The 24,974-nt window shown below is 37.6% G+C and overlaps 2 protein-coding genes and 1 long non-coding RNA gene across 7 annotated transcripts in view; 1 reads left to right on the top strand and 2 right to left on the bottom strand.

The window, feature by feature from the left end:
* Window positions 1-1,187, bottom strand: part of gfm1 (G elongation factor mitochondrial 1) — a 34,811-nt gene extending 33,624 nt beyond the window's left edge. The window contains exon 1 of the mRNA XM_003218171.3: window positions 1,068-1,187. Coding sequence (XP_003218219.1) covers window positions 1,068-1,115 — 48 coding nt within the window. The 5' untranslated portion in view covers window positions 1,116-1,187. The remainder of the gene's footprint in view (window positions 1-1,067) is intronic.
* Window positions 1,174-6,239, top strand: LOC134297880 (uncharacterized). Its single transcript, XR_010004784.1, has 2 exons — window positions 1,174-1,304; window positions 1,585-6,239. It is a non-coding gene; the product is annotated as an uncharacterized LOC134297880 (long non-coding RNA).
* On the bottom strand, window positions 5,140-24,521 carry mlf1 (myeloid leukemia factor 1). Of its 5 annotated transcripts, XM_008106109.3 has the most exons (9): window positions 24,151-24,521; window positions 19,726-19,879; window positions 15,503-15,547; window positions 14,749-14,793; window positions 11,253-11,339; window positions 9,720-9,848; window positions 8,442-8,601; window positions 7,695-7,827; window positions 5,140-6,874 (listed from the first exon to the last, which is right to left on the bottom strand). In XM_008106109.3, exons 1-9 carry the CDS (start codon window positions 24,504-24,506, stop codon window positions 6,763-6,765), a joined length of 1,221 nt encoding a protein of 406 aa, XP_008104316.2. In that variant the 5' UTR covers window positions 24,507-24,521; the 3' UTR covers window positions 5,140-6,762. The 5 variants fall into 5 exon arrangements, with proteins under 5 accessions (XP_008104316.2, XP_008104318.1, XP_008104319.1 ...); XM_008106111.3 differs by lacking the exon at window positions 14,749-14,793 and having other exon boundaries at window positions 24,151-24,307; XM_008106112.3 differs by lacking the exon at window positions 15,503-15,547 and having other exon boundaries at window positions 24,151-24,307.
* Between the last annotated feature and the right edge of the window lie 453 nt (window positions 24,522-24,974).

The following is a 24,974-nucleotide window of genomic DNA, read 5'->3' as shown; positions in this document are numbered from 1 at the left end:
TAATGTTATGTTGTAATTACAGTAGAGTTTCACTTATCCAAGCCTCGCTTATCCAAGCCTCTGGATAATCCAAGCCATTTTTGTAGTCAATGTTTTCAATATATCATGATATTTTGGTGCTAAATTCGTAAATACAGTTATTACAACATAACATTACTGCATATTGAACTACTTTTTCTGTCAAATTTGTTGTATAACATGAAGTTTTGGTGCTTAATTTGTAAAATCATAACCTAATTTGATGTTGAATAGGCTTTTCCTTAATCCCTCCTTATTATCCAAGATATTCGCTTATCCAAGCTTCTGCCGGCCCGTTTAGCTTGGATAAGTGAGACTCTACTGTACTGTATTTACGAATTTAGTACCAAAATATCATGATATATTGAAAACATTGACTACAAAAATGGCTTGGATTATCCAGAGGCTTGGATAAGCAAGGCTTGGATAAGTGAGGCTCTACTGTAATTGATCTTGAGATTTGGGAGTTGTAGGTACTGGGATTTATAGTTTGCCTGCAATCAAAGAACGCTCTGAACCACACCAATGATCGACCTGGACCTAACTTGGCACACAGAGCTCCCGTGAGTAACGTAAAACACTGGAGAGCTTTGGGGGGAATTGACCTTGATTTATAGGAGTTGTAGTTCACCTACATCCAAAGAGCACTGTGAAACCAAACAGCGATAGATCTGGGCCAAACCTGGCACACATACCTGATACACCCAAATTTGAATAATGGTGGGGATTTGGGGGTAACTGATCTTAACATTTGGGAGTTGTAAGTATTGGGAGTTATAGTTCTCCTGCAATGAAAGAGCATTCTGAACCCCACCAACGATGGACCTGGACCAAACTTGGCACACAGAACACACATGACCAACTAAGCCTACTGGAGGGGGTTGAGGGGGCTGACCCATCATGGTGGGAGTTGTAGTTCACCCTGCGGCCAGAGAAAACATTGAAGCCCACCGGTGATGCATCTGGAGCAAACCTGCCAATAGTGAGTGGGTTAAGCCAGGCATGGACAAACTTAGAAACAACATCCACCCTCCCGCTTCCTTAAATACCTGTTGCCCGGGCAACACGGAGCCCCACAGCCGCCTCCACCTCAACATGACGCTCCAGTCAAAGTCACGCCGTCCAGGGCTCTTGGGGTTCCACTTCCGGCTCGAGCCGGCAAGAGCTTCCTGTTACGGCGCTGGAGCGTAGAAAGGCTGGTCTAGGCACAGGCAACGTCGCCTCCTCCTGGGAGACAAAAGCTACAGCGCCACCTTTTGCCAGGTGGGAGGAACTGCTGTTAAAAGGTATCAAGGGGAGGCTAAAGGAAGGAAGGAAGCCTCGCCGATTTCACAGCCCTGTTTTAAGAAAATATTCTGTAACTGCCTTGGTAGGAAACAGGCCTCAAGGTTAATTCTTAGCTATAGTTTTAGCCACGAAAGGCTCTTCTTTTCTGGATATTTTTTAAGCACAAAGCTATGTCACTAGGATTTCTGGGGCTGAGGATGTATAACTTGCAGAAGTCACTCAGCGGGTTTCCATGGCTAAGCGGGGTATCAAAGTCTAATTTTTTTTTTTTCGTCTCAGGCCATCTGCAAGGACGTTGCTCAGGGGACGCCCGGATGTTTGATGGCTTCTCTCATGTCCCCGCATGGGGAGCTGGAGCTGACAGAGGGAGCTCACCCACTCTCCCCGGATTCGAACTGTCAACCTGTCGGTCAGCAGTCCTGCCGGCACAAGGGTTTAACCCATTGCGCCATCAGGGGCCCAAACTCTAGTATACAGAGTCTGGGTCTACACTGCCATATAATCCAGTTACTGAATCTTGATTATCTCCTTTGTACTGGATTATATGAGTCTACACTGCCATATAATCCAGTTTTAAGCAGATAATCTGGCTTCAGAAACTGGTGGCAGTCACAGTCCACTACATGGAATAATCCAGTCAGAAATGGAAACAGTGCTGTCTTCACAAACCTTGCTTGTTTTAATCCATTGGTGTCTATGGAGATTCTCCAAGGCTGAACATAATGCGTCAAGTCAAGAACCGAATCCTGAATTCATCTCCATACTTTCCTTTTTTAAAACAAATCAGAAAGTTATAAATTGAGGGACATGGATAGTTTGCAAAGGTGCAGGACTGCCCACAACTGCGTTAACTTCTGTCTCACTGTGTATTGTTACAGATGACAGCACTAAGCCGAGGTTACTTTTGTGTAGTTCAATAGACTTGTTTAACGGTTTTAATAATGTGTTTTTAATATTTGTATGTTTAATTCTATTTTAATGTTTATATGTGTTAGGTTATAATTCACATATTGTTATGATTTTTAATGTTAGATGCTTCTGAGTCTCCTTTGATAGAGAAAATGTGTGTTACAAATAAAGGCAGTCCCCAAGTTATGAACAAGATAGCTTCTGTAGGTTTGTTCTTACATTGAATTAGTCTGTATGTCAGAACAGGTACATTTTTAAGTGCAACACCAGACAAAAATATATATTCTTTAGCGCTGGATAGCATAGGGAAGGGTTAACACCCTTGTGGTTTTTGTTTTGCTGTCTGTGCCCTGTTCAGAATATTTCACCTCACTTCCTGTCTCTGTGATAACTGGATTTTGAAAAAATTGGCTTCTTATGGAAACAAGGATTGGAGACCCCCTTTCCTCATGATAACTCTTACAGAAGTGAATTTCTCTACTTAGGGGTAGATCTATCTCAATTCCTGTTGTCTCACTCCTGTTCTTAACTACAAATTGTTTGTAAATCAGATGTTTGTAACTCAGGAACTGCCTGTACATTCAATTAGAAGGGATAACTTTAAAATGTTTCCCCCTCAGTTTTGAGAAAGAATTCAGATATACAGTAGAGTCTCACTTATCCAACATTCGCTTATCCAACGTTCTGGATTATCCAACACATTTTTGTAGTCAATGTTTTCAATACATCGTGATATTTTGGTGCTAAATTCGTAAATACAGTAATTACTACGTAGCATTACTGCGTACTGAACTACTTTTTCTGTCAAATTTGTTGTATAATATGATGCTTTGGTGCTTAATTTGTAAAATCATTACCTAATTTTATGTCTAATATGCTTCTCCTTAATTTCTCCTTATTATCCAACATATTCGCTTATCCAACGTTCTGCCGGCCTGTTTATGTTGGATGAGACTCTACTCTAGTTTGATTTCACTCAAGCTCACATTCTTGAATATGGTGTTCACTTTGCAATTCATACCAGCCAGGACCTCATCAGTCACACTACTCTTATGTTCAGCACCTCAAAATTAAGAAATTTAAAGGGTGAAGCAAAAGTGAAATGCCACAAATGTTTTAAGCATCTTTCTTGACTGTGTATGGGATGCAGGAGAGTCCTCTTCTAACAGAAGCTTTTATTAAAAAGGTCAATTCCAACTGGAAAAAAAATCAGTAATTTGGATGACATTGCTATAAAACCTATGCTCACTTCAAGCCAGGCACTAGGTTTTGCAGGTATTTTATTTTAAAATGGTGTGTACTTCCAGTATAGATAACATGCTTGTTCAGGATTAAGCCTTAAAGAACAATTAATTGAAATAATCTTGTGAGATAATGCCAACTACAGGTCTTACAAAGACACAGGGAACACTAAGACTTGAATATTCTGTGGGCCCTGGATCCAGTTATAGCAGGTCTTCTTAAACTTTCTCCACTTTCAAAACTTTTCTGCCTGATAAATTTTAGTGACCCCCAGGTATAAGGTAAAGGTAAAGGTTTTCCCTGACATTAAGTCCAGTCATGTCTGACTCTGGGGGTTGGTGCTCATCTCCATTTCTAAGCTGAAGAGCCGGCATTGTCCGTAGACACCTCCAAGGTCATGTGGCCGGCATGACTGCATGGAGCACCTTTACCTTCCCGCTGGAGCGGTACCTATTGATCTACTCACATTGGCATGTTTCCGAACTGCTAGGTTGGCAAGAGCTGGAGCTAACAACGGTCGCTCATTCTGCTCCCGGGATTTGAACCTGGGACCTTTTGGTCCGCAAGTTCAGCAGCTCGGTGCTTTAACACACTTCGCTCCCTGGTATATACTTATATAAAATAAGTATAAAAACCAAACATTTACTTATAATAAATCTACATTTGCAAGGCTTGCTAAACAGGCTTATTCCCCTTTTTGTAGAGTACAACTGAAGTATCTTCTGTAGAATCCACTATAAACCTTGCATGTTGTTACTAATCTATTTTTGTAAATGGGTGGCATTCAGAGACCTTCTAAATTTTCATGACCTCATCATTGAGCAAATAGGATCACATTTGGATTGGGAAGCAGTGAGTTATAGTACTTTAAGGTGACCCAAGCAAAAATTTGAGTAAGAGGGGTTTGTAACATCCTCAATTAGAAACATTTTAAGAGACTCTAACATCCCATCTGTATTCTTGATGAACATTGTGCCACCATTTCATAGCAACAGCAACTGAAAAATAAGATTTTGTTCGTATTCAGATAGCCAAGGCAAAGTCAAGAGTACAGTGATAGATGCAAAACACCTGTTGCCCTACAAACGTGCTTAAAACACGGTTGGAGTTCCCTGCATAAGAACAGGGAAGTGCACTGAACAGGTGGCGATTTCAAACATTGTGCCTACTGCAAGACTTGGCTTGACCACATGGCAGCTGTAATCTTAGTGGCAGAAGTGAATAAATCATAGGATTTGTGCACCCACCAGCACTGAGCTTTCCACATCTAGAGTCATGTTTCTTGGCAGCAGTTATTAGAATATGTGAACCTTAAGAGTCTTCACCGGTTCAGATTAGCAAGGCTCATATTTTAGGGAGATGATAGGTTGCAAACTACCGTCTCAGCTGGAAGATGCATTGCCTCCTACCTCAAAACACCATGCACATGTCTGCACACATGTGAGCATATGTGCATACATGTGCATGGTCTTTTGCATGGAGTGAGCATGTGAGCATTTGTGTGCATGGAGAATGACTAGATTCACATTTTAAATGTTAGGTTCAGAAAACCAAGACTCCTATTGCTGAAATGTAGTCACGCTGCTTACCAACATGCTGCTTACCAAAATGTCTGAATTAAATGTCTGTTTCTTAAAAACATAATAGAACTTAATAGGAAGGATGATAGCAACCAATGCAGTATTCTGTTGAACAGTTCTTTATTAACAAAAAGTGGCAAGTGAACTTTTCATTTACTATGAGAATTGATGTATTAACATATTCATACAGTATTAGTCTGTAATTATGCAGCTGCAAGAAAAATATGCAAAGATATACATTTCTGTCCTGTGCGGCTTTAAAAAGCATAGAAACGATTACTTTCTTTTATTGGAAGGATTAAATTGTACAGATCCTCTACTTTTTACATACCAGATATTTTGTTAGCTATCCTAACATAAATAAATTGAAGCACTAAAAGTTCCAACTTCAGCAAGATTGTTTCTATAGAAAGACAAAGTTTGAACTGAGAAGCCTTGAGCTAACTTGCAGAGCCAATTAATTTACTTAATCTGGTGCATTTATAGGTAACACAAATACAGGTTGCATATGATCTCGCATTAAAATATTTTTAATTGCTATCTCTTACAAATAAGCGCATCATGAAGGCAACATCCAGAAAATGTGAATTTTTACTAAGAAAGCATACATTTAATCTTTCCTAAATTCACTTTTATTGCAAGCATTTTGGGGATTTGCAAGACAAAATGCCTCCCAGATCATTAACAGTCCCTATATTTCTAACCCACAACTTTCTAATGAACTAGCCCATACTGGGGACAAAACAATTAATCATAAGGAAACAGAAATCCTGAAGATAGAGGCAAAACGTAACAAGGAGGAGAACTAAAATAATCTGTGTACACTGTCAAATAACACTCAATGTTGATGCTATGCGTATTGGAAATTTATTCAGAAAAACTATCAGATATTTTATAGAAATGGAGTGAACTACTAGGATATTATTAAATAACCTTTCATCTTAAAAGCCCATGACATGTTATCCTTTATACAGAATAGCTGAAAAAAGCTTTTGCTTCACTAGGATGTCTATTAATTATATCTCTAATGTGACTCTTGACACCCACCTGCCAAAACAAGTCACAGCTTGTTCAAGGGTAGGACAATGGTTTATTGTTATAGGAAATGCTACCTACACTCAGCAAGGAGAACAGCAGAACTGAATTATAGTAACAGAATAACCAACAACTTAAGAGGGTGGCTATGTTGGGAAATACACAAAACTAAGATACTGCTAACAACATGCAAATCTATGCATTTTTTGCAAGTCTATCAATGTCTGTAGTTTAATACACCTGCTATTCAGTAAATTAATTTCAAGTGATTTTCTTTATAATGTTTTAGATCTTGACTAACTCTTCACCAAAACAAAACCCGCATTGCTTCCATTACAAACAGCAGTTTACTACCTGTGCTCCTTTGAAACTTTCCATATATAGTTGCAATTATCACTTTGTCTTCAAACATAATAGAGCCATTGTTGTCAGTAAAAACCATATGCTTTAACAATCTACCTCATAACAGAGAGAACTCCATAAAGTGCTTTTCAGTATCAAGTGTTTTTCCTTTACTGGTCAAAAGCGAGTGTTATCAAACTGCTGAGAGCTGTCATTGAACACCTGGGAGTCAAAGAGCAAAATCACTACTTCTAAGAAGAGTAAGCTTGGTCTTATTCATTGATCCAGAATGATTGTGTCCTCCCAAAAACACACAGCCAGATTAGTAACAAGAAAACAACGCAGCCATTTATTTTTTGCTGGCTTTGAGAGGAACGTGTGAACCCTTGACACTGAGCTTCTCCGCAGAAGATTGTTGCCTCCTCGATCCCTCTATGGGTGTTCTTGGGTGAGTCTTCTCCCTGAAATGACATTTAGATCAAGGCAATACTTTATGTTTACGATTTTATGAAAAATGTTTGTTTCTCTATTAGTTAGGTAAACACTTTAGAAGGAAAAGGGTGTTGACAGTTTGCTAACAAGCAAGAGTGTTGGCCAAACAGATATGTGGGACTGTCTTATTCTGGATTAGATGGCCGAGCCTAGGACTGTGAACCTGACCAACCACAACTTGCCAGAGTTTCAAGAGAAAGCATTTTTTTAAAAGTTCAATTTCATGTTCCCGGGTCATCTCCCATCCTACTACTGCACGGCCCTCACTGAGCTTAGGTTTCTGGCTTTAGGATGAGATTTAGTGTTTAGGAAGGTATTTTCCAAAAGCAGCCACAACTCAAGCCCACAATGTTTTCCATAGAAACAGAGACCCTTACACATTTATTTTACAAAACTGCTGAAATAGTTTTACACGAATTAACTAAAGAGTTTCTTTTAGCAAGCTGGAAGAAATGGGCAAATATGGCATTCTCTTTTCCAGGAGACGAACACAATTATCTATCGACTGAAGATGCTTTACAGTATATCTGCTTGTCTCCAAACTACCACATCACCAAAAGCCCTTCTCCAATGGACAGAAACATGCATTAAATCCAAATGTATAACAAAAACCCAAGTTGTGGTCAAGTTCTGGTCTCACTTCTGTCACCAACAGTTTTCTTGAAAAAAAATAATTTGATTGCAAACCAGTGTCTTAAAAATGCTGTGCAGATTTGGGAATACTCACAACCTTTTTCTTTGGAAAAAAGAAAGAAAGGTGGAAAGTAGTAACATAACAATTATTTATACCTTCTTACTGCATCTTCTTTGCCTAAATGCTGAATACTTCGGTGTCTTGTCACATTTCTGTTGTTTCTTCCTAGAGAGGGCTTGAACTTCACAATTTCCTTTTGCCATTGATCATCAAATGCTTGAGCTTCAGCTGTTCAAAAAATGTAAGATACTATGTCTTGAACCATTTCATACAGAACATGTCAAAACCTCACCCAGGCAGACAGTATATTTTAGTTCCCCAGAGTCACATTTTCTTGCAGAATTTGCTTAGAGCTATACCAACAAAGTAGGTATTTTTCAACATGAAGTCCTCTGAAGAGATATAACAGTGTCCTCAAGATTCATCTTCTGAATGAAGGATTTTTTTAAAAAAAAGACAAACCCCAAAGTATTTTAAGACATCACAACTGTGTTGGCTATGTATTCTGCAAAACAAAGAGCAAAAACCTACTCAAAATAAATACCCCACCTTTCAATCTGCACCCACAAACACTCCTATAGGAATAAAGTATTTTTACACCAAATGATACGTTGGAATTATCACTGGGGAACAGACAACAGTCATGATTAAGTAACTCAAAGCAGGTTAAAGCTACTATAGTTTGATAAAAAAATTCAGATACGAATTAAGAAGAAAATAACCTAAAAGATGCATATTTTTCTGTGCATGCATGTGCACAGACACAACCCCTTGTAAAATGTTGAGAATTCATATTACGGAACAAAAACAAAAAAATTGGATGCCAGAACAAAGTTTCTTACTCTCATCTAAATTGATAAATTCTTGATTGAGTTCTTCATTGCCAGTTTTGTTGTTCTTTTCCTTTTGAATTACATGACCTCGATCCTGAATGTGATGACCAATAGCCATTTTTTCAAGCCCACTTTCAGAATCTTTAAGTGCCTTTCTGGTTTCTTTAATCTGTATGTGTATAGAAAAAAGTTATTCATGTGAATGAACTTGGTTAGTAAGCTTAGATTCTACATTTCAACAGAGTTGAAATCAAGATGATAAAAATAGCATTTAAACTCCAATAGATCACCAAAACTGGAAATTAGAAGGAAAAGAATATATCAGAAACAGAAAAATCTAATTTCTGAGGACAAATTAGAATATCTGGAACAATACCTATAATTTATACTGCAGCATTTCCCACTTTTGAAGAGATAAGCCTCATTTAGAGAGTTGTTAGTCTCCTCATGAGCAAAAACTACTAAAAGAAAACCAGCAACTGACAGTTGTTTGTATAACTGTACCCTTTGCATGATTTATCACTTCACAGAATTGAGGCCATAACATGCACATCTATGGTTCACACATAGAGTGAATGTCTACCAGTTGATGGTCACATATTATTCTACCAGAACTGTTTCAAAAATTGCCTAAGCCTAGTCTAAATATAGGCTGTGAATGGGCCTTTAGAGATAACTATGTGCTGGTATGTGCTACATGAAAGAGACACTAACAGTTAGTATATCATGCTAACCAACTTGAAAACCTTGTCTACTGCTTATCACCGTTCTCACAGTTATATTATTAGAAGCTTTCTGATAACCACGTACTGGCAATAGTTCTGAGCTGTGGGTTCTTTTCCACAACCTTTTCTTCTTATATATAATATCTTTCATGAATTGTCATTGTTCAAATGCAAATTTCTTAGCTAAGTTAGATGCAGCAGTTACATTGAAGCTACAAAATGTGTAAAACTGTAATGTCAATGTTTCTTTTCATTTAAATCTCACCAAGGAAGTGCATGAAAAGAATGGGGCCAGACTGTGGCCTGGCGCTATAGGATGTGCCCTGTGTTCCCTTTGCACATGTTAATTTGTAACTTACTTCCTGCATCACAGCAAACCACAGCATCCAAACTATAATTATATACTGGGTCTGAGAATCAGGATTACAGTACAGGCCAGGAGTTGATTTTCTGAATTGCAAACTATTCCCTAGTACCGATACAAAAAATGTAGCGTATTAAGACTTCCTGTGCATATCTATTTTCTAATAAAGAGGGAGGGGGAACACCAAATGTAACTTACGCCTCCTGGAGCCATACGGGTCTGAGCAGAAGCCTGGAAAATCTTTGGAGGTTCATCACCCTTTTTTGAATAGGTCATCACTGAAGAAGAACTGAAAGTGTGGGCATTCTGATCAACTGCCATTTTATCCTGAAGTTTAAGTACAACAAATTATTCAAAATGAAGGAAAATTGGAATAAGAATCTACAGTAGAGTCTCACTTATCCAACACTCGCTTATCCAACGTTCTGGATTATCCAACGCATTTTTGTAGTCAATGTTTTCAATATATTGTGATATTTTGGTGCTAAATTCGTAAATACAGTAATTACTACTTAGCATTACTGTGTATTGAACTACTTTTTCTGCCATATTTGTTGTCTAACATGATGTTTTGGTGCTAAATTCATAAAATCATAACCTAATTTGATGTTTAATAGGCTTTTCCTTAATCCCTCCTTATTATCCAACATATTTTCTTATCCAACATTCTGCCGGCCCGTTTATATTGGATAAGTGAGACTCTACTGTATAACCGAAAGCAATATTCAATACTTATGGTTCCACTGAGACAATGAAAGATAGAAGTCTTATAGGAACACAACTCTCAGTACGTCATGGCAGTCTCAAACACCAGAGGTGCATCTACACAGTAAAATCACTGCAGTTTGACACCACTTTAACTGTCATGGCTCAGTGCTATGGAATCATAGGAATTATAGTTTGGTTAGACACTGGCACTCTTTGATAGAAAAGCGTAAAGATTTTATAAAACTACAACTCCCATGATTCCATAGTATTGAGCAATGGCAGGTAAAGTGGTGTCAAACTGCATTAATTCTAGAGTGAAGATGTACCCTCAGTCTGCAAAGCATTTCAAAGGACTATTGTAGTCACATAACTGAAGAACACAATTCAGGATGGAATTTATTGCATGCAACGAGGTTTGTAAACAGCCATTTACCTGTAACTGGCAGTTTGTAAAAACAAACTCAAGACTATTGCAAAGGTAAATTCTATACAAAAGTAAATTCATTCATTGCAACCTACAAGGCCTGGCATATAAAGGCTAGCCAACATCATTTATCGACTTATTTTCATGGATATGATGCCAACTTGTGTATATTATTTCTACAGTGTTAAAAGAACAGCTATAGGACCAGAAGTGGGGATAAGAAAATATCGTATATCTTTCACTTATGCAAACTATTTCAGTACTCTTGGACAGCAGCTGTCATTATCTCAAGCCAGCATAGAGATGACAGGAGTTACAATCCAGCAATATCTGGAAGGCCACACTACTTTTCCCCTTCCCACAATCCATTAACAGTGTCCAGGAATGATTATAAGAATAACCTTTTAACAAATGAAATAGTATCTAAATTCAAAGTACAAAAATACTGTGTCCATAACATGCTAGAATGTTTTCACCTGAGATCCTAGCATTTATCTGCTGCTAATTCACATTTCATAGGGTATTTTTGCCATTCATATTATTTCTGTTAAAAATACTGATGCGGTTTTCCATTTGGCATTTCAATAATACAAACTTACAAAATTTCTTTGCAATTCCAACATGCTGTTTCTCATATTTGACATCATTCTATCCATTGCAGAGAAAGGATCCCTGAAATCCATGTTCTGCCAGAAGAGAAGATAGGAAATACTTAAGAGGGGGGAAAAACCATACAGTATTTACAGCTCAGGACTGTTTTGCAGAGAAGAACCAGAAGATTCAGAAGCAGCTTTAATTCCCTTTACAATTGAAAGCACACAAAAACACTAGGGTAAAAACACGGAGACCATGAGGTATAGCAACAAAAAGGTTCAAAGTGTGGGTGGTGGAGGTTTGTTTTTGGTTAAAAAACAAAACAAGAACGTTTGCTTTTATTCTTTTAAGCTTTTGTTGTGCTGAGATGAAGTCTAAATTAGACATGATACATGAGATTTGTGTCTGTCTTTTTTACACTGCAGATCTAAAATTAGATGGGGTGATATAAGTTTAGATTGCGGGCAAAGGTTAAGATACTCTATATCAAAGTGATACTTCCCAGTTTTGAGGACCCCCCTCCCAACCCTACCAATTAAATGGAGAACTATGGGAGATTCAGGATCACATTCAATTTGATTACTAATCTGCTAGAAGTAAAATGGAATGCGCTACAGAAGTAAAGGGCTCTCAAAAAGACTTTCTGCAGGAACTTCAAGTACTGAAAATATGTCCCACATGTCTGCACATGTGACTTATTTCATGTATGTTTAGATAATTTCTTAGAATTTTCAAATTCCACAGCATAATAGCAACTCTAGGTTACCACCAGAAATATAACACAACGAGATTGTGATAAAAATCAGCTTCTATACATACATGAGAGAAAGCTTCTCCAACTGAGACTTTTGCAAGAAATTAAATAACATTTTCCTTCTACTCTATCAAGTTATTATTGAAGAGGTACAAAAATAAGCCCTATCTTTTAGAACACAGGCCTAAGTTATTGACTAAACCGAGATTATCAATTTGTGAGTTGATGAAAGTATCCATAATTCAGATTCCCTTCTGTGATTTACGATTTGTAAGTCAGGTATAATTTTCACTTGCTGGAAAGGAAGACATGGTTTGATGAGACAGCACAAGAAGCAGGCTTATATGACAGACTGTTGACTTGGCTCCAATGTCTATTATGACTCTTCTGTAACCAAGGCTTCCGTTTACATAGATACCATTTGTTTCAAGCATTCCAACTGAAGGATGACCACCACAAGGAACACGGGGAACATTAACAGAAGCATGCTAAAGCCTTTATAGGAAACCCAACAGAGACTCGCTGATGGGATTAGCACTAGCTATAACTGTGACTATATGTACTATGTGCCAAAAAGAGCAAGCTATTGACAATCAAACCATAGCAGGATTTAATCATACAGTTATTTTCTTCACATACGTCTGTGCTAGATTGCAAATTAGAATTTCTGTAAGAAGAAATAGTGGCAGCAGGAAGAAAGGAACCTAAGAAAGGATAGTCGAAAGCCTTGACTTCAGAAACAGGACTGGGTCAAGACATTTTGTTGCCCGAGGCAGAAAAGACAGGTGAAGTGGCCGAAGCCAGTTCTGTGTAATAGAAGCAACTTTGGCAGCAAGTAGAACTGAGTCTTCTTGAGTAAGTCTCAGCTCTACAGTTCCAGCTTTCAGGCTACATGGGGATTGCTGGTGAAACATAAGTTTCAAATCTTGCCAGAATTTTAATAAGATTGATACAGATTTTTTTTGGTAGAATTTGCCACTTTGCCATCAATCTTGGTAGAGCCTCTGTGAGAGCCTCACAACATGAAGATGCCATTACTGTGCTTCACCATGGCAATTGTGTTTTCAGGACAAAAAGCACAAGGACAAAAAGTACAATTTGGCTTCATAGGCCACCCAAACACCTTTTTGCAAATTTCAAATGGGATACAATATGGTTATTTGTTTCCCATCAACTCATTTATGCTTGCCACACTCCTATAAAATGCAGCTTTGTGGTATGTTTAGTTTCCCATGGACACTTTTTCCCATCTCACCTGTGGATCTCTCCAGTTTCTTTCAGTATTATAACTGTACTGTTGAGTGTTTTCCTGACTAATTCCCCACCCTTCCCCTAAAATGAAATTTAGGTTGACAGCATTTTCACTAGGCACAATTACATTGGTGTCATGTTCCTTCAATGGTAATGATGGACTTCAGCCAATATTAACTGTTGGCTTTTTAAAAAATAACCCAAACCTGATTGTTCTACAAAACTTTATCCCTGACTTGTTTTGATAGTGCCTTGGTGTTCATGATGCTGTTTGTTTAAATATATTGTCCACCAAGCCAGAGCTTTCTAGCAATGTATTTAATCTGACATCATGTGATACTGGAAATGCAAACAGTTCGGATCCATTCAGCTACTCATGTGATTTATGGAAATAAGTTGCATTGGAGCTTAAAGCATCTCACTGCAAAATGGGCTATTACCTATTCAACCAGAGAACATCACTTTCTTTTTAATTAGTTTTTCTGCCACAGTAAAAATATCTTTCACATTCACAGTTGTGAGTATCAAACCATTGCAAATGCCAATGAAATCCATGTCAAGTACAGGTTGCAACACAACAAAATGTGAAAAATGTGAAAAGGGAAGGGTTAAACACTTCTACAGTGCGCCGTATACATTAAGTTATTATTTTAGCTACTGTAATAAATATACAAAAAACCCACATGCACCAAAACAAATTAATGTTAAAGCCATCACATGATAGACATTTTTCAAATTCACAAGACTGAATAATATAAACTGTAGTAGAGTTTTCAAATTAACAGAAATAATAGTTGCAGGCATTATAGAATCCTTAACTAAGTTTTTGCTCTTTCAGCATTTATCGCACTGTCAAGAAAAAAAGCAAAAAGATGTCTTTGGATATCTGTATAATTTCAATGGATATCTATATAATTCAATCTTTCTGTTAAATACATTAAAATTTGTTTTCTAAAATGAAAAAAGGGATGCTAAAATGAATTTCAGAGAGCATACAATAAAAAAGTTTAAGTTTAGTTAAAAAGAGAGAGATGCCTATATCACCAAAAATTATAAACATCACTGTGTTTAGTAATGTAATGTAATGTAAACTTTTATTACGGTCAATGACCAGCTCATATCAAGGGCACCCAGTCCCGTACATCCATATAAAATCCGAGAGGTTATATACTTCACAATTAATAAAACTCCTATAAAACTAAATCATTGACAAAATTTAAAATCTAGGCTAAAAACTTCAATATTAATAAAAACCCTTATAAAATTGAATTATTGACAGAATTTAAAATCTAGGCTAAAAACTTCAACATTAATAAAAACCATTATAAAATTGAATCCTTGACAAAATTTAAAATCTAGGCTGAAGATCATATACCAGTACCATTAAGACCCAACTCAACTCACAGGATCATCCGGGGAGAGACTAAAGGAAGGGAGTGGGGATGGCATGGGGGGGGGGGGGGGAGAATATTATATTAGAATATTAGTATACTAACCATGCCAACAGAACAGCCAAAGGGCATTAGTGGGAAATTCATGGTCTGAAAGAGAAATGTCAGCGCATGAAAATTGCTTCAGTTTTACAATGGCCTAAATACACACAGAGTGCTTACACACTGCAGTGTTTCTTTTTTTTTTTGAAATAAAATCTGCTGCTGTTGTCTGCATGAAAGAGGAGGCAGCAGCTCTAACACCAAGCACCCTTTCTGTATTTATTGTGGCATTGTTTCTTCAAGGAAGTAGCATAAGCGTTTGTGCTAGTAAAGTGGCATAGGCCAAAGAAGAACAGTTTGTGTAAATTCAACTGCATCAATTCAGTTTTGCTAACACACAGGTAGACTGGGACTGAAGGTAGATTGGCAAGAGTTTCTGTCTCCTAACAACTGTAAAAACAAAACAAAAAAGCTTTGTTAAGTTCTTAAAGAGGTTCCTGCTTTTTTTTTTCCGGGGGGGTTCTTGAAGAAAAAACCAATATGAGTTTTTTTTTAAAGTGAATTAAGAGCCCATGCCTATGTCTCCAGAAAAGAACAGAAGCCATGTAAACAGAAGAAACATGTTATGCTTTCTTCCCAGACAAAGAAGGACCAAAACCAGAAATGAAATGCAACAAAAAATGGATTAGTCTGAGCTGGGCCTCAGACTAATCCATTTAGCAACAGCATGCCAATATCATAAAACATTAGTGCTTAAAATTTCTTGCATGCCCAGATCACCAGAAGGTAGAGTTTTGTGCTTCTTTAGTATACTAACCATGGCACCAAAACTGCCAAAAGGCATAAGGGAACAGCTCATTGCCTGAAAGAAAAATATCAGCTTATATAAATTGATTTTGCTTAAATATTTGTCCATAGATAAAGAAGGAGGTAGTAATCACATGTGTGTCTATCTCTAACTATACAGATTAGAGCAAATGAACCCTTTGTCTGTGGCCCACTGGCCAGTATTATGACTAAATTGTCCTTCATTCCTAGTTTCGGTACTTAAAGTGAACTAGGTTTGGAAAATAGTTCTGACAAGGTATGGACAGACAAAATGTGGTAAGAAGGAATATACAGCTTCCATCATCCACACATCTCTTTTAATCCTTCAGTTAAGATCCAGCCACCAGATATATGGACAAATATGGCTGGCAGCTGTCACACTTTGGTGGCCTTGGAATTGGCATTTTAAAATAGTGTGGTTTATCATGTGTTTGAATAAATACGTTTTAGTGCACTAAAAATATTCTCCTGTACCTTCAAGTTAATAGAGTTCTGTATTTTACACTTCTACTGCTTTCTCAGACATTCAAATTCTGTCTATCAGCAACCAAGATTAGCCCAGTTCAGATGGAAAGATGTTGATTAAAATCAACAAAACTGTTCCTACTCAACATTTAAGAAACTAAATTTCAAATGAATAAATTGCAGACCACAAAAATTAAAATCAGTGATACAGCTAGTCTGTACACAACCAATCATTTTATGCAGAAGCAAGAAATTCTGTAGAGTTAGCAATGAAAAATATACATATTCTCTAAAATATTCATAGCACTCTGGTGATAAAACTAAGTCATCTCTCCCATGTCAGTAGTTTCAGAGGTCACTGCGAAGAAGTCTTGAGTACAAAACGGCTCAACTTATAAATTCACAGTGAAGAAATTATATGTTAGTATACCATATTAATAGATGATGCTATAAACACAATAGAACAGTTACTTTCAGATCTCAGCCAACAGAGCTTGAGCATCTCTGCAGGACAAAAAATTACTGAAGAATCTGTATATATATTTTAATCTCCAAAAAGCCCAGCTGAAGGGCACACGATAAACTATCAAACCATTCTATGGAAATGCATTTTAATACAATGGTCTATAAGAATCCTTCTTATAGTACAACTACTAAACCAGGGTGCATGTAAAACCAACTCTATTCATTTCAAGCCTGCAGTCTTTGTACTTTGTCATGTTTTATTGATTAGCCCATCGAAGGTATCAAAACATTTAACACATATACATACATACAGCATACAACCTGCGGTAAGTTAAAATAAACAAGCTGTTAACAAGATCCCATTCAGGTCAAATATCTGCATCACCTCCACAGTTTACCCCAATTGATTCCAAATATGCAATTCTCAGCTGTGTTGCTTTGAATAGGAAAAGGGCTGTTTTGTGTGTTATTTTAGGATTCTGGCCGGCCAACAAAAATGAAGTTTCAATATGTTTTGTGAATAATGTATGGTCCGAGGCATTGGTCTCTCTCTTTCTTATACAATTCACAGCTGAACAGTACATGTGTGATATCCTCAACCTCTGATGCTCCACAAATACAAAATCGTTTGTTGTATGGAACTTGATTAAACCTTCCGTGTTTGACCATCGTATCCAGCTGTTCAAAAGCCTGCAGTCAGTATCTTGTTTCAGTCCCATGACTCATTTATTTTTTTCTTCACCTCTGCAATCCCAATTTTTCTTATCCCCATATCTTTTACCTAATTCCTGGGAATGGTAATTGCACTTGGTCATTCTGGGAAGACCTATGTTATATCAACTTGGAATGTGGAAGAAATTCAGACAGACATTTGAAGAATGCTCTCTACTTTCAATCACTTCAGAAGATTATTAAGCAAAGTACGTTCTTGCTGCTATGAGGGCAACTTTACAGTAGATAGTATTGAAATACTGTAAACTGCTTAGCCTTAAATTACTTTAAAATGTGCACTAGAAACTTAACACGAACAATCTGCTAGTGAGCACTCTAGATAGTTTTACTTGCTATCTTACTGCCAAGTACTAAGTTTTAATCTCTTAAATGAAAGTATGTATTAAACATCTTGTATGTCTAATCCAAACTGGAGTATTAACTACAACACCAGGGTTATCTGGTATTAATGGGATCTGCTTTCTAAGAAGTAACATTGACATATGGCAGGCAAAAGTATATCACAACCAAATTTAATAGCAAACCTCTCCTTTATTTCAGACTTAAAGTGAATCAGCATAAATATTATTCTTAAGGAACTTATTTGCTCTAACCTGGTACACAGTATTACTGTATCTCCTTCTAAAATGAATTGAGTAATGTACACGGTGTAAATCCATGAACTAATAATACATTGAGATGCTGAGCCAGTCCTCATTATAGCAGCCCTGCTTCCTAAGAGCTCAGTAATTCTACCTGCTAGATAGCCCTTCGTGCTTTACTGCATCTTGACTAAAGATATATTGAGACACAGGAAATTTTATCAGCTCCTGAAAAAGCCTAGCTCTTTGGATGTAAGCTGTAGCCCAAACTCAGTGTTTATGCTTGCACTGATTTCATGAAGTATTTTATCATATTTCCAGCAAACACATATTATTATAATATAAAACAGATGACTGAAAAAGTACACACAAAGCTTATTCATCCAGATCATTAAAACATAATTGTATATTCAATATAGTGTGTAAAACATCAATCATGACAACAAACAGATTTTTTAAAATATGTATGGACTACAGGAAAAACAAATATGGCACCTTTTCAGATACAATCAGTTAATTGCACTTTTTCCTCTTTAGATCATTAGGGCATAATGCTTCCAAGAACCTGATCCAAATACTTGCATTGCCTCCCTTTACATACATGGACCTGAAATTTAAAATACATCAATAGGCAAAAGGGGTAAATCCTTAACTATCTCTTCCTTCCAAATGCAGAAAATTAAATAAAGATGGCATCTGAAAGGACATTCCAGTAAAACTGTCAGAACCATAGAAGGTTCACTATTTTCATCATAAACTACTTTTAAGATAGTCCAAAACATCTGGAGGAGCAGAGTTTGAGAAACACTGTTCTAGGCAATTCAGTAATACCTCTCTTTATCAAGTACAGGCTTCCAGGCTTATAAGTCATAAAAAGTGAGGAAGCCCATCTGCACAATAATCTTTTTTATATCAGATTAAATGTAAATGTATCTTAAAGCCCGATACTGCTAGATCTAATCTGAAATCAACAGAAGTCTATTTGCTGAAAACAGAGGACAAGCACAAGAGAAAAAAGATCTGACCAGCACCTGACACTTTCTGCTGGTCCTAGCATCCGTTCCAAATATCTAGATTACTGATCCTAGCACAACTCCACGTTCCACTGAAGTTCATTTCTAACACTAATTACACAAGAACCCTGAAATATTAATACAGAGTTTCTCAGACTGTGCTCCTCGAAAAGTTTTGGACTTCAGCTCCCACAATTTCTAACAGCTGGTAAGCTGACTAGGATTTCTGGGAGCTGAAGTCCAAAACACCTGGAGGAGCACTAGATTTGAGAGACATCAGATTAATAGATTGTTTAAAATACGTGCATCTTTCTACCCGTATACCAGGTTTCCATGATATTCTGCATCAGAAATAATGATTTTTCACTACAGATAGATATTGAATACACCAATTAATGTGTGAAAAACCCAAATGCTTGCTATTTCATATGTGGAGATAATATATCTATCTTCTTTGTATCAAGTTTCGACAGCTCATTGCATCAGCAAATTAGTGATATATAAGGCAATCTTTTCTGGGTCCACTGAGTAGTATGCCCTAGTGAAATTCATTAGACATTATATCTAAGTATGTGCTACAGGACTGCAGACTAAGAGGAGCTATAGTGACAATTCACCAAGAGAGCTGCAGCCATGATACTATGGTACTAATCCACTATATCAGATACATCAATATAGATATAAATTGGTCAAAATATGTCACCTATCTAAAAGAAGATTATACAAATATTTGTTTATTCCTTTTGTTCTATCATTTAGATTCTAGGATATGATGGGTAGTTGAAAACAAACTTAAACATAATTGCTTCTGATTTGCATGTGAGAAATCAAATGTATCTAATTTGCACATTAAATAATCAGAAAAGTTACAACAAACACAACACAAATGCAAAGCACCACATCCTGCCACTGGTTACATATTATAATATATTCTGCTAATAAGAGAGAAAGCATACCTTGTGATTGTTTCTCAAAGCAACCTGAGAATCTGGACGTCCTCTGTGATCTATGCTTCTTTCTCCACCATTTTTAATAGCAAGAAATGGATCACGCCCAAAGGGTTCAGAAAAGAATCGACGTACATGTTCATTATGTGCAGCAAATGGATCCCTGAACATTATTGGGAGGGGGGAGGAGAGAGACAGCTCATCTATCAATGTACATTTAGAAAAATAGCAATCTACTAAGTTATACAACTTAAAATAATTAGCTGTAATGATTTAACAGGCTTCCAACAGTAAAGGGACATTTTTTCCTAAGTTAAAATCAATGCTTCCGCCCAATCTTTTGGGGAATATGCATTTACAATTTATCCCACTTAAGATCCATAATGCATACAGAGATGCAGACTCAGAATTCATCTTCAGAGCCCAGTTGTGATGAGTGGATTCAATCAAACATGCAGATAGACAAGAAAATTACTAACCTCCAAAAAAACAAAACAAAAAACTATTGGGCTAAAAGATGTTTAGAGCTTTATGGGATATTCATCTACTTCTTACATGTTACTTGTTATGCCCTAAGCTTATACGGTATATTTTGGTATGCATTCTTAAAATGATCATAATAGCACATATTAGCATATTATCCATGACAGCTAAACAAGGGAAACAGTAACCATTCTGCTGTATTTGTTCACCTATACAGTAGGACCTTTGTGTCTCCTGGAGTTTGGTTCCAGGACCTCTCATGGATATCAAATTATGTGGGTGCTTAAGTTCTATTGCATACAATGGGGCTTGTAAAATAGTGCCCCTGATATAAAATGGCAAAGGAAAAAAAGCATTGTGGGGAATATTTTCAAGTTGTGGATGTTTGAATTCATGGATGCAATGTCTGAATACTGAAGGCTGGCAGTATATTGTTTTCACATTTCTACAAAAATATTTATTGGAACAAGATGACTCAATACAAGATACGTGTTTAATCCTTAGGGCCTGAACAATAGCATTACAAAGGCAAACAGCAGCTATTCTGCTAAGTTTGCTCTCCAATATATGTTTGCTTCTTGAGACCAACTAAGCACACACAATGTTTTCCAGGAAAGTCTAATTAGAACAGCTGGTTTTGTACAAGACACCAGTCACAGCAGAAGACTGTTCAAAAAATGGCATCACAGGCCACTCTTTGGCAAGCTAAATGCACAAGACTTCTGTGCATAGAGAGGAAATTGCTTCTGCACCTGTCTGTGATATTCAGGAGGAAAAACTTGGCAGGTCCAGGAAAGAGTGTGAGATGTACTAGAGCTTCCCAGGAACAGCTGCAAAGTCAGGGAGACATTTATAAAAGCAATTTTATCCTAGACAGTATTTTTGGCTTGCTAGTTCAAGATCTCGCCTTCTGAGGTAGGGAAAGCTTTCATATTACTAAACTATTTTAGAGGTTAATCACAAGGTGTTGTGCAGTAGTCCTGTCTACTTGCAGGAGTCAGTCTGCAGTATCCAAAATAAAAGTTGCTGTAGATGAGAAGTACAATTTATTTTTTATTCCTGCACCAAAGATCTTTCAATCATTGTAGCTGTTAGTAGAGACAAGTGCAGGTTTTCCTATCCCAACTTCAAATAAATTAAACATGTAATCACTAAAGATGACAACTTCCAGGGGTTACATTAGGCTAGTAAAGGTAAAGGTTTTCCCCTGATGTGAAGTCCAGTCGTGACCGACTCTGGGGGTTGGTGCTCATCTCCATTTCAAAGCCGAAGAGCCGGTATTGTCCATAGACACCTACAAGGTCATGTGGTCGGCATGACTGCATGGCGCGCCGTTACCTTCCCGCTGGAGTGGTACCTACTAATCCACTCACATTTGCATGTTTTCAAACTGCTAGGTTGGCAGTTTAAAGTTTAAAGAACATATTTAGTGGAAGCCTCTCTTCTGCTGGCAAAAGCCAATCTACTGATGGAAGGGGTTAACAACTGAATATGACCCTATGAGACTGTGCCCTTGCTTCATTTGCATTGCATTTCATCCACCTTTTCAAAAGGAGTAAGTCACTCCCAGATTTTGAAAAAGACAAGATTGCCAGACTGAATGCAAATGAAAGAACCTGCGTGTTTCTGCATGTTTATAAGAAAATGCCACTTTTGTTGAAGTTGGAGATGGGAGGAAATGTAAGAGCTGGAAACCTTGCCAAGAGGGCAGCTGCTGATACAGCATAAAATCATCAACAAATTCCATTCTGATTTCAAAGGATTTGTGAGCAGGCATAATTTTGTCTTATTGGCGCCAAACCAAACAGGGTGTGTAGTGTACTACTTGAAAGCAGTTCTCAAAACACAATCATGCATGGGTACAAAGCTGTTATGGAATGGTTAGACCTAATTCAGATTAATCAAAGCACATGATAATCAAAGCACATGCAGACAAGCATGAAACTAGTCCATAGTTATGTAAACATTTCCTGACTGGGCACTTTTCAGACAAATGCTAAATCAAATATGGCTTGTAAAATCTATCCTAGATTGAAAAATGGGGGGGGGGGTTCCCAGCAAAAAATATTTTAAATAATAATAGTAATAATACTTTATTTATAGAATCTCCTTCCTTGGAAACTTTAAAACAGACGCTGGATGGCCATTTGTTGGGGATGCTTTGATTGTGTTTTTCCTGCATGGCAGGGGGTTGGACTATGTGGTCTCTTCCAACTCTATGAATCTATTATCCTGCCCTATCTCCTCAGAGGACTCAGGGCAGTTTACAACACATTTCAGCAAACATTCCATGCAGTGAGAAGCTGAACAAAGACAAAAATAACCAACCCCCCAAATCCCAAAAACAAATCCATATCTATATCAAAAATAATAACACGTTATACTGCAATATTACTACTAATATTATATGTAATATATAATATACAATTATCATATTATATATTATTATATTGTACTATATTATTATACCACAATATAAAGTATATAATACACTACTAGTACATTATACTATTAGTATTGCTTTACAATATCATAAGTTGTAGTACAGTAGAGTCTCACTTATCCAACATAAACGGGCCGGCAGAATGTTGGCTAGGCAAATATGTTGGATAATAAGGAGAGATTAAGGAAAAGCCTATTAAACATCAAATTAGGTTATGATTTTACGAATTTAGCACCAAAACATCATGTTAGACAACAAATATGGCAGAAAAAGTAGTTCAATACACAGTAATGCTAAGTAGTAATTACTGTATTTACGAATTTAGCACCAAAATATCACAATATATTGAAAACATTGACTACAAAAATGCGTTGGATAATCCAGAACGTTGGATAAGCAAGTGTTGGATAAGTGAGACTCTACTGTATATACAATATATTGCAACATTATTAATATTGCATACACATACCAGGATTACTTCAATATAATGTTACTATTTCTATCTATCACATATATTATATATTATACATACCTAATATGTATAATGCATTATATATAGTATTATTAAAGGGATCCATTAGTTTCCTCAATCTTTTTTTAAAATCTTGCTTCCAAGTAGCTTTTAAAGTTTTACACAAAAGTAAATTTCACAGTATTTATTTCTTAGTAAGTTTCCTGCCTCGCCCATTGTGATAGAAAAGTCTAAAGACAAATATCCCAAGTAAACCTTAGTTAGTTGTTCTAAGGAAATCCATTAGTTCCTTTCTTTTTAAATTCTTGCTTCCAGGTAGCTTCTTAAAAGCTATCATATTTCAGCATACACGAAGTACACTTACATATCGCCAGGCTAAAAAGGGTAGGTATACTGTATTTGTGTTTTGGTGCCACCTTGAGCACCTTGAAACTCCTTCACTTTGGCTGGGCTTAAAAATGCCATGGTTAGCCCGATACTCAGCATTGGCCCAAAGGCCTTAAAAGAGACCTAAGGCATGCTGCAGCAAGTGCCAACTGTTCCTCATTATTCTAGCAGCCTGTGGCACAGCTCCACGCTACTGGGACGCTTCCAGAAGGATGATTTTGCTATAGCGAATGAGCATGCATAAATGACACGACACAACCAGCGAAGAGCCTTGTGGCAATTCAATAATAATAATAATAATAATAATAAATCAATTTCTTCAACAGGCAGTCCTCAAGTTAGGAACAAGATAGGTTCTGTAGTTGAATGTGTATGCAAATCTGAGCTGTGGTGGACCAGACCATGAGATAGATTTTCAGCTTTATAAAGCAGGCATGGTCCAACTTGGGCCTTCCCTCCAGGTGTTTTGAACTGCAACTCCCACAATTCCTAACAGCTTACCGGCTGTTAGGAATTGTGGGAGTTGCAGTCCAAAACACCTGGAGGGAAGGCCCAATTTGGACCATGCCTGGAGTAGAAGCCCCCTCAGTCATCCGGGCCGCAGAGAAACCTATGAAAGCCCCCCTCCCCGGTCCCTTCCCCTCTTCACCGAAAGAAGGGGTCCTCCTCGAAGACTCTGGACAGACTCCCGAACATAGCTCCGGCTCCTGAGGTGCTCCTGCTGCTGCTTCTCCTCCTCCAAAAACCCGGAGGGCTCTTCTCCTCACAAGATGTAACCGCCCCGCCCCTCTCCCCGCCCCCTTCGCTTCCAAATCCCCGCCCCTCTCGTTCCCGATTGGCTGTGGTCCGCACCCAAGATGGCGGCCAGCGACAAAGGGGAGTTGACGTTACCATAGCAACCGTATTCAAACCCAAAGTCTGCCTTACCGAGTTTGCTAGGCCCTTGTTGTTGTTATTCCTGTCTCCAAAGCAGGGCTGTTGATGTTGATGATGGGCAGAGTCCATGTGAACCGACCTCACTGCCTTATTCATTATTATTATCATCATCATCATCATCTAATCATAAATTGTGGGGTGTCCTTGGTGGTCACCTTGTCAGTTGGTTGTATACAATAGTAGGTAAAGGTAAAGATTTTCCCCTGACATTAAGTCCAGTCGTGTCTGACTCTGGGGGTTGGTGCTCATCTCCATTTCTATGCCTTAGAGCCGGCATTGTCCATAGACACCTTCAAGGTCATGTGGCTGGCATGACTGCATGGAACGTTGTTACCTTGCCACCGGAGCGGTACCTATTGATCTACTCACATTTGCATGCTTTTGGACTGCTAGGTTGGCAGAAGCTGGGGCTAACAGCAGGTGCTCACTCCGCTCCCCAGATTCGAACCTGCAACCTTTCAGTCCGCAAGTTCAGCAGCTTAACGCTTTAACACGCTGCGCCACCGGGGGCTCGCTGTATACAATATAATACTAATA

Source organism: Anolis carolinensis, chromosome 3, assembly GCF_035594765.1.
Source record: "Anolis carolinensis isolate JA03-04 chromosome 3, rAnoCar3.1.pri, whole genome shotgun sequence".
Classification (NCBI taxonomy): Eukaryota; Metazoa; Chordata; class Lepidosauria; order Squamata; family Dactyloidae; genus Anolis; species Anolis carolinensis.
The sequence above is the reverse complement of the archived record's forward strand: the minus strand, read 5'-3'. Positions and strand labels throughout refer to the sequence as shown.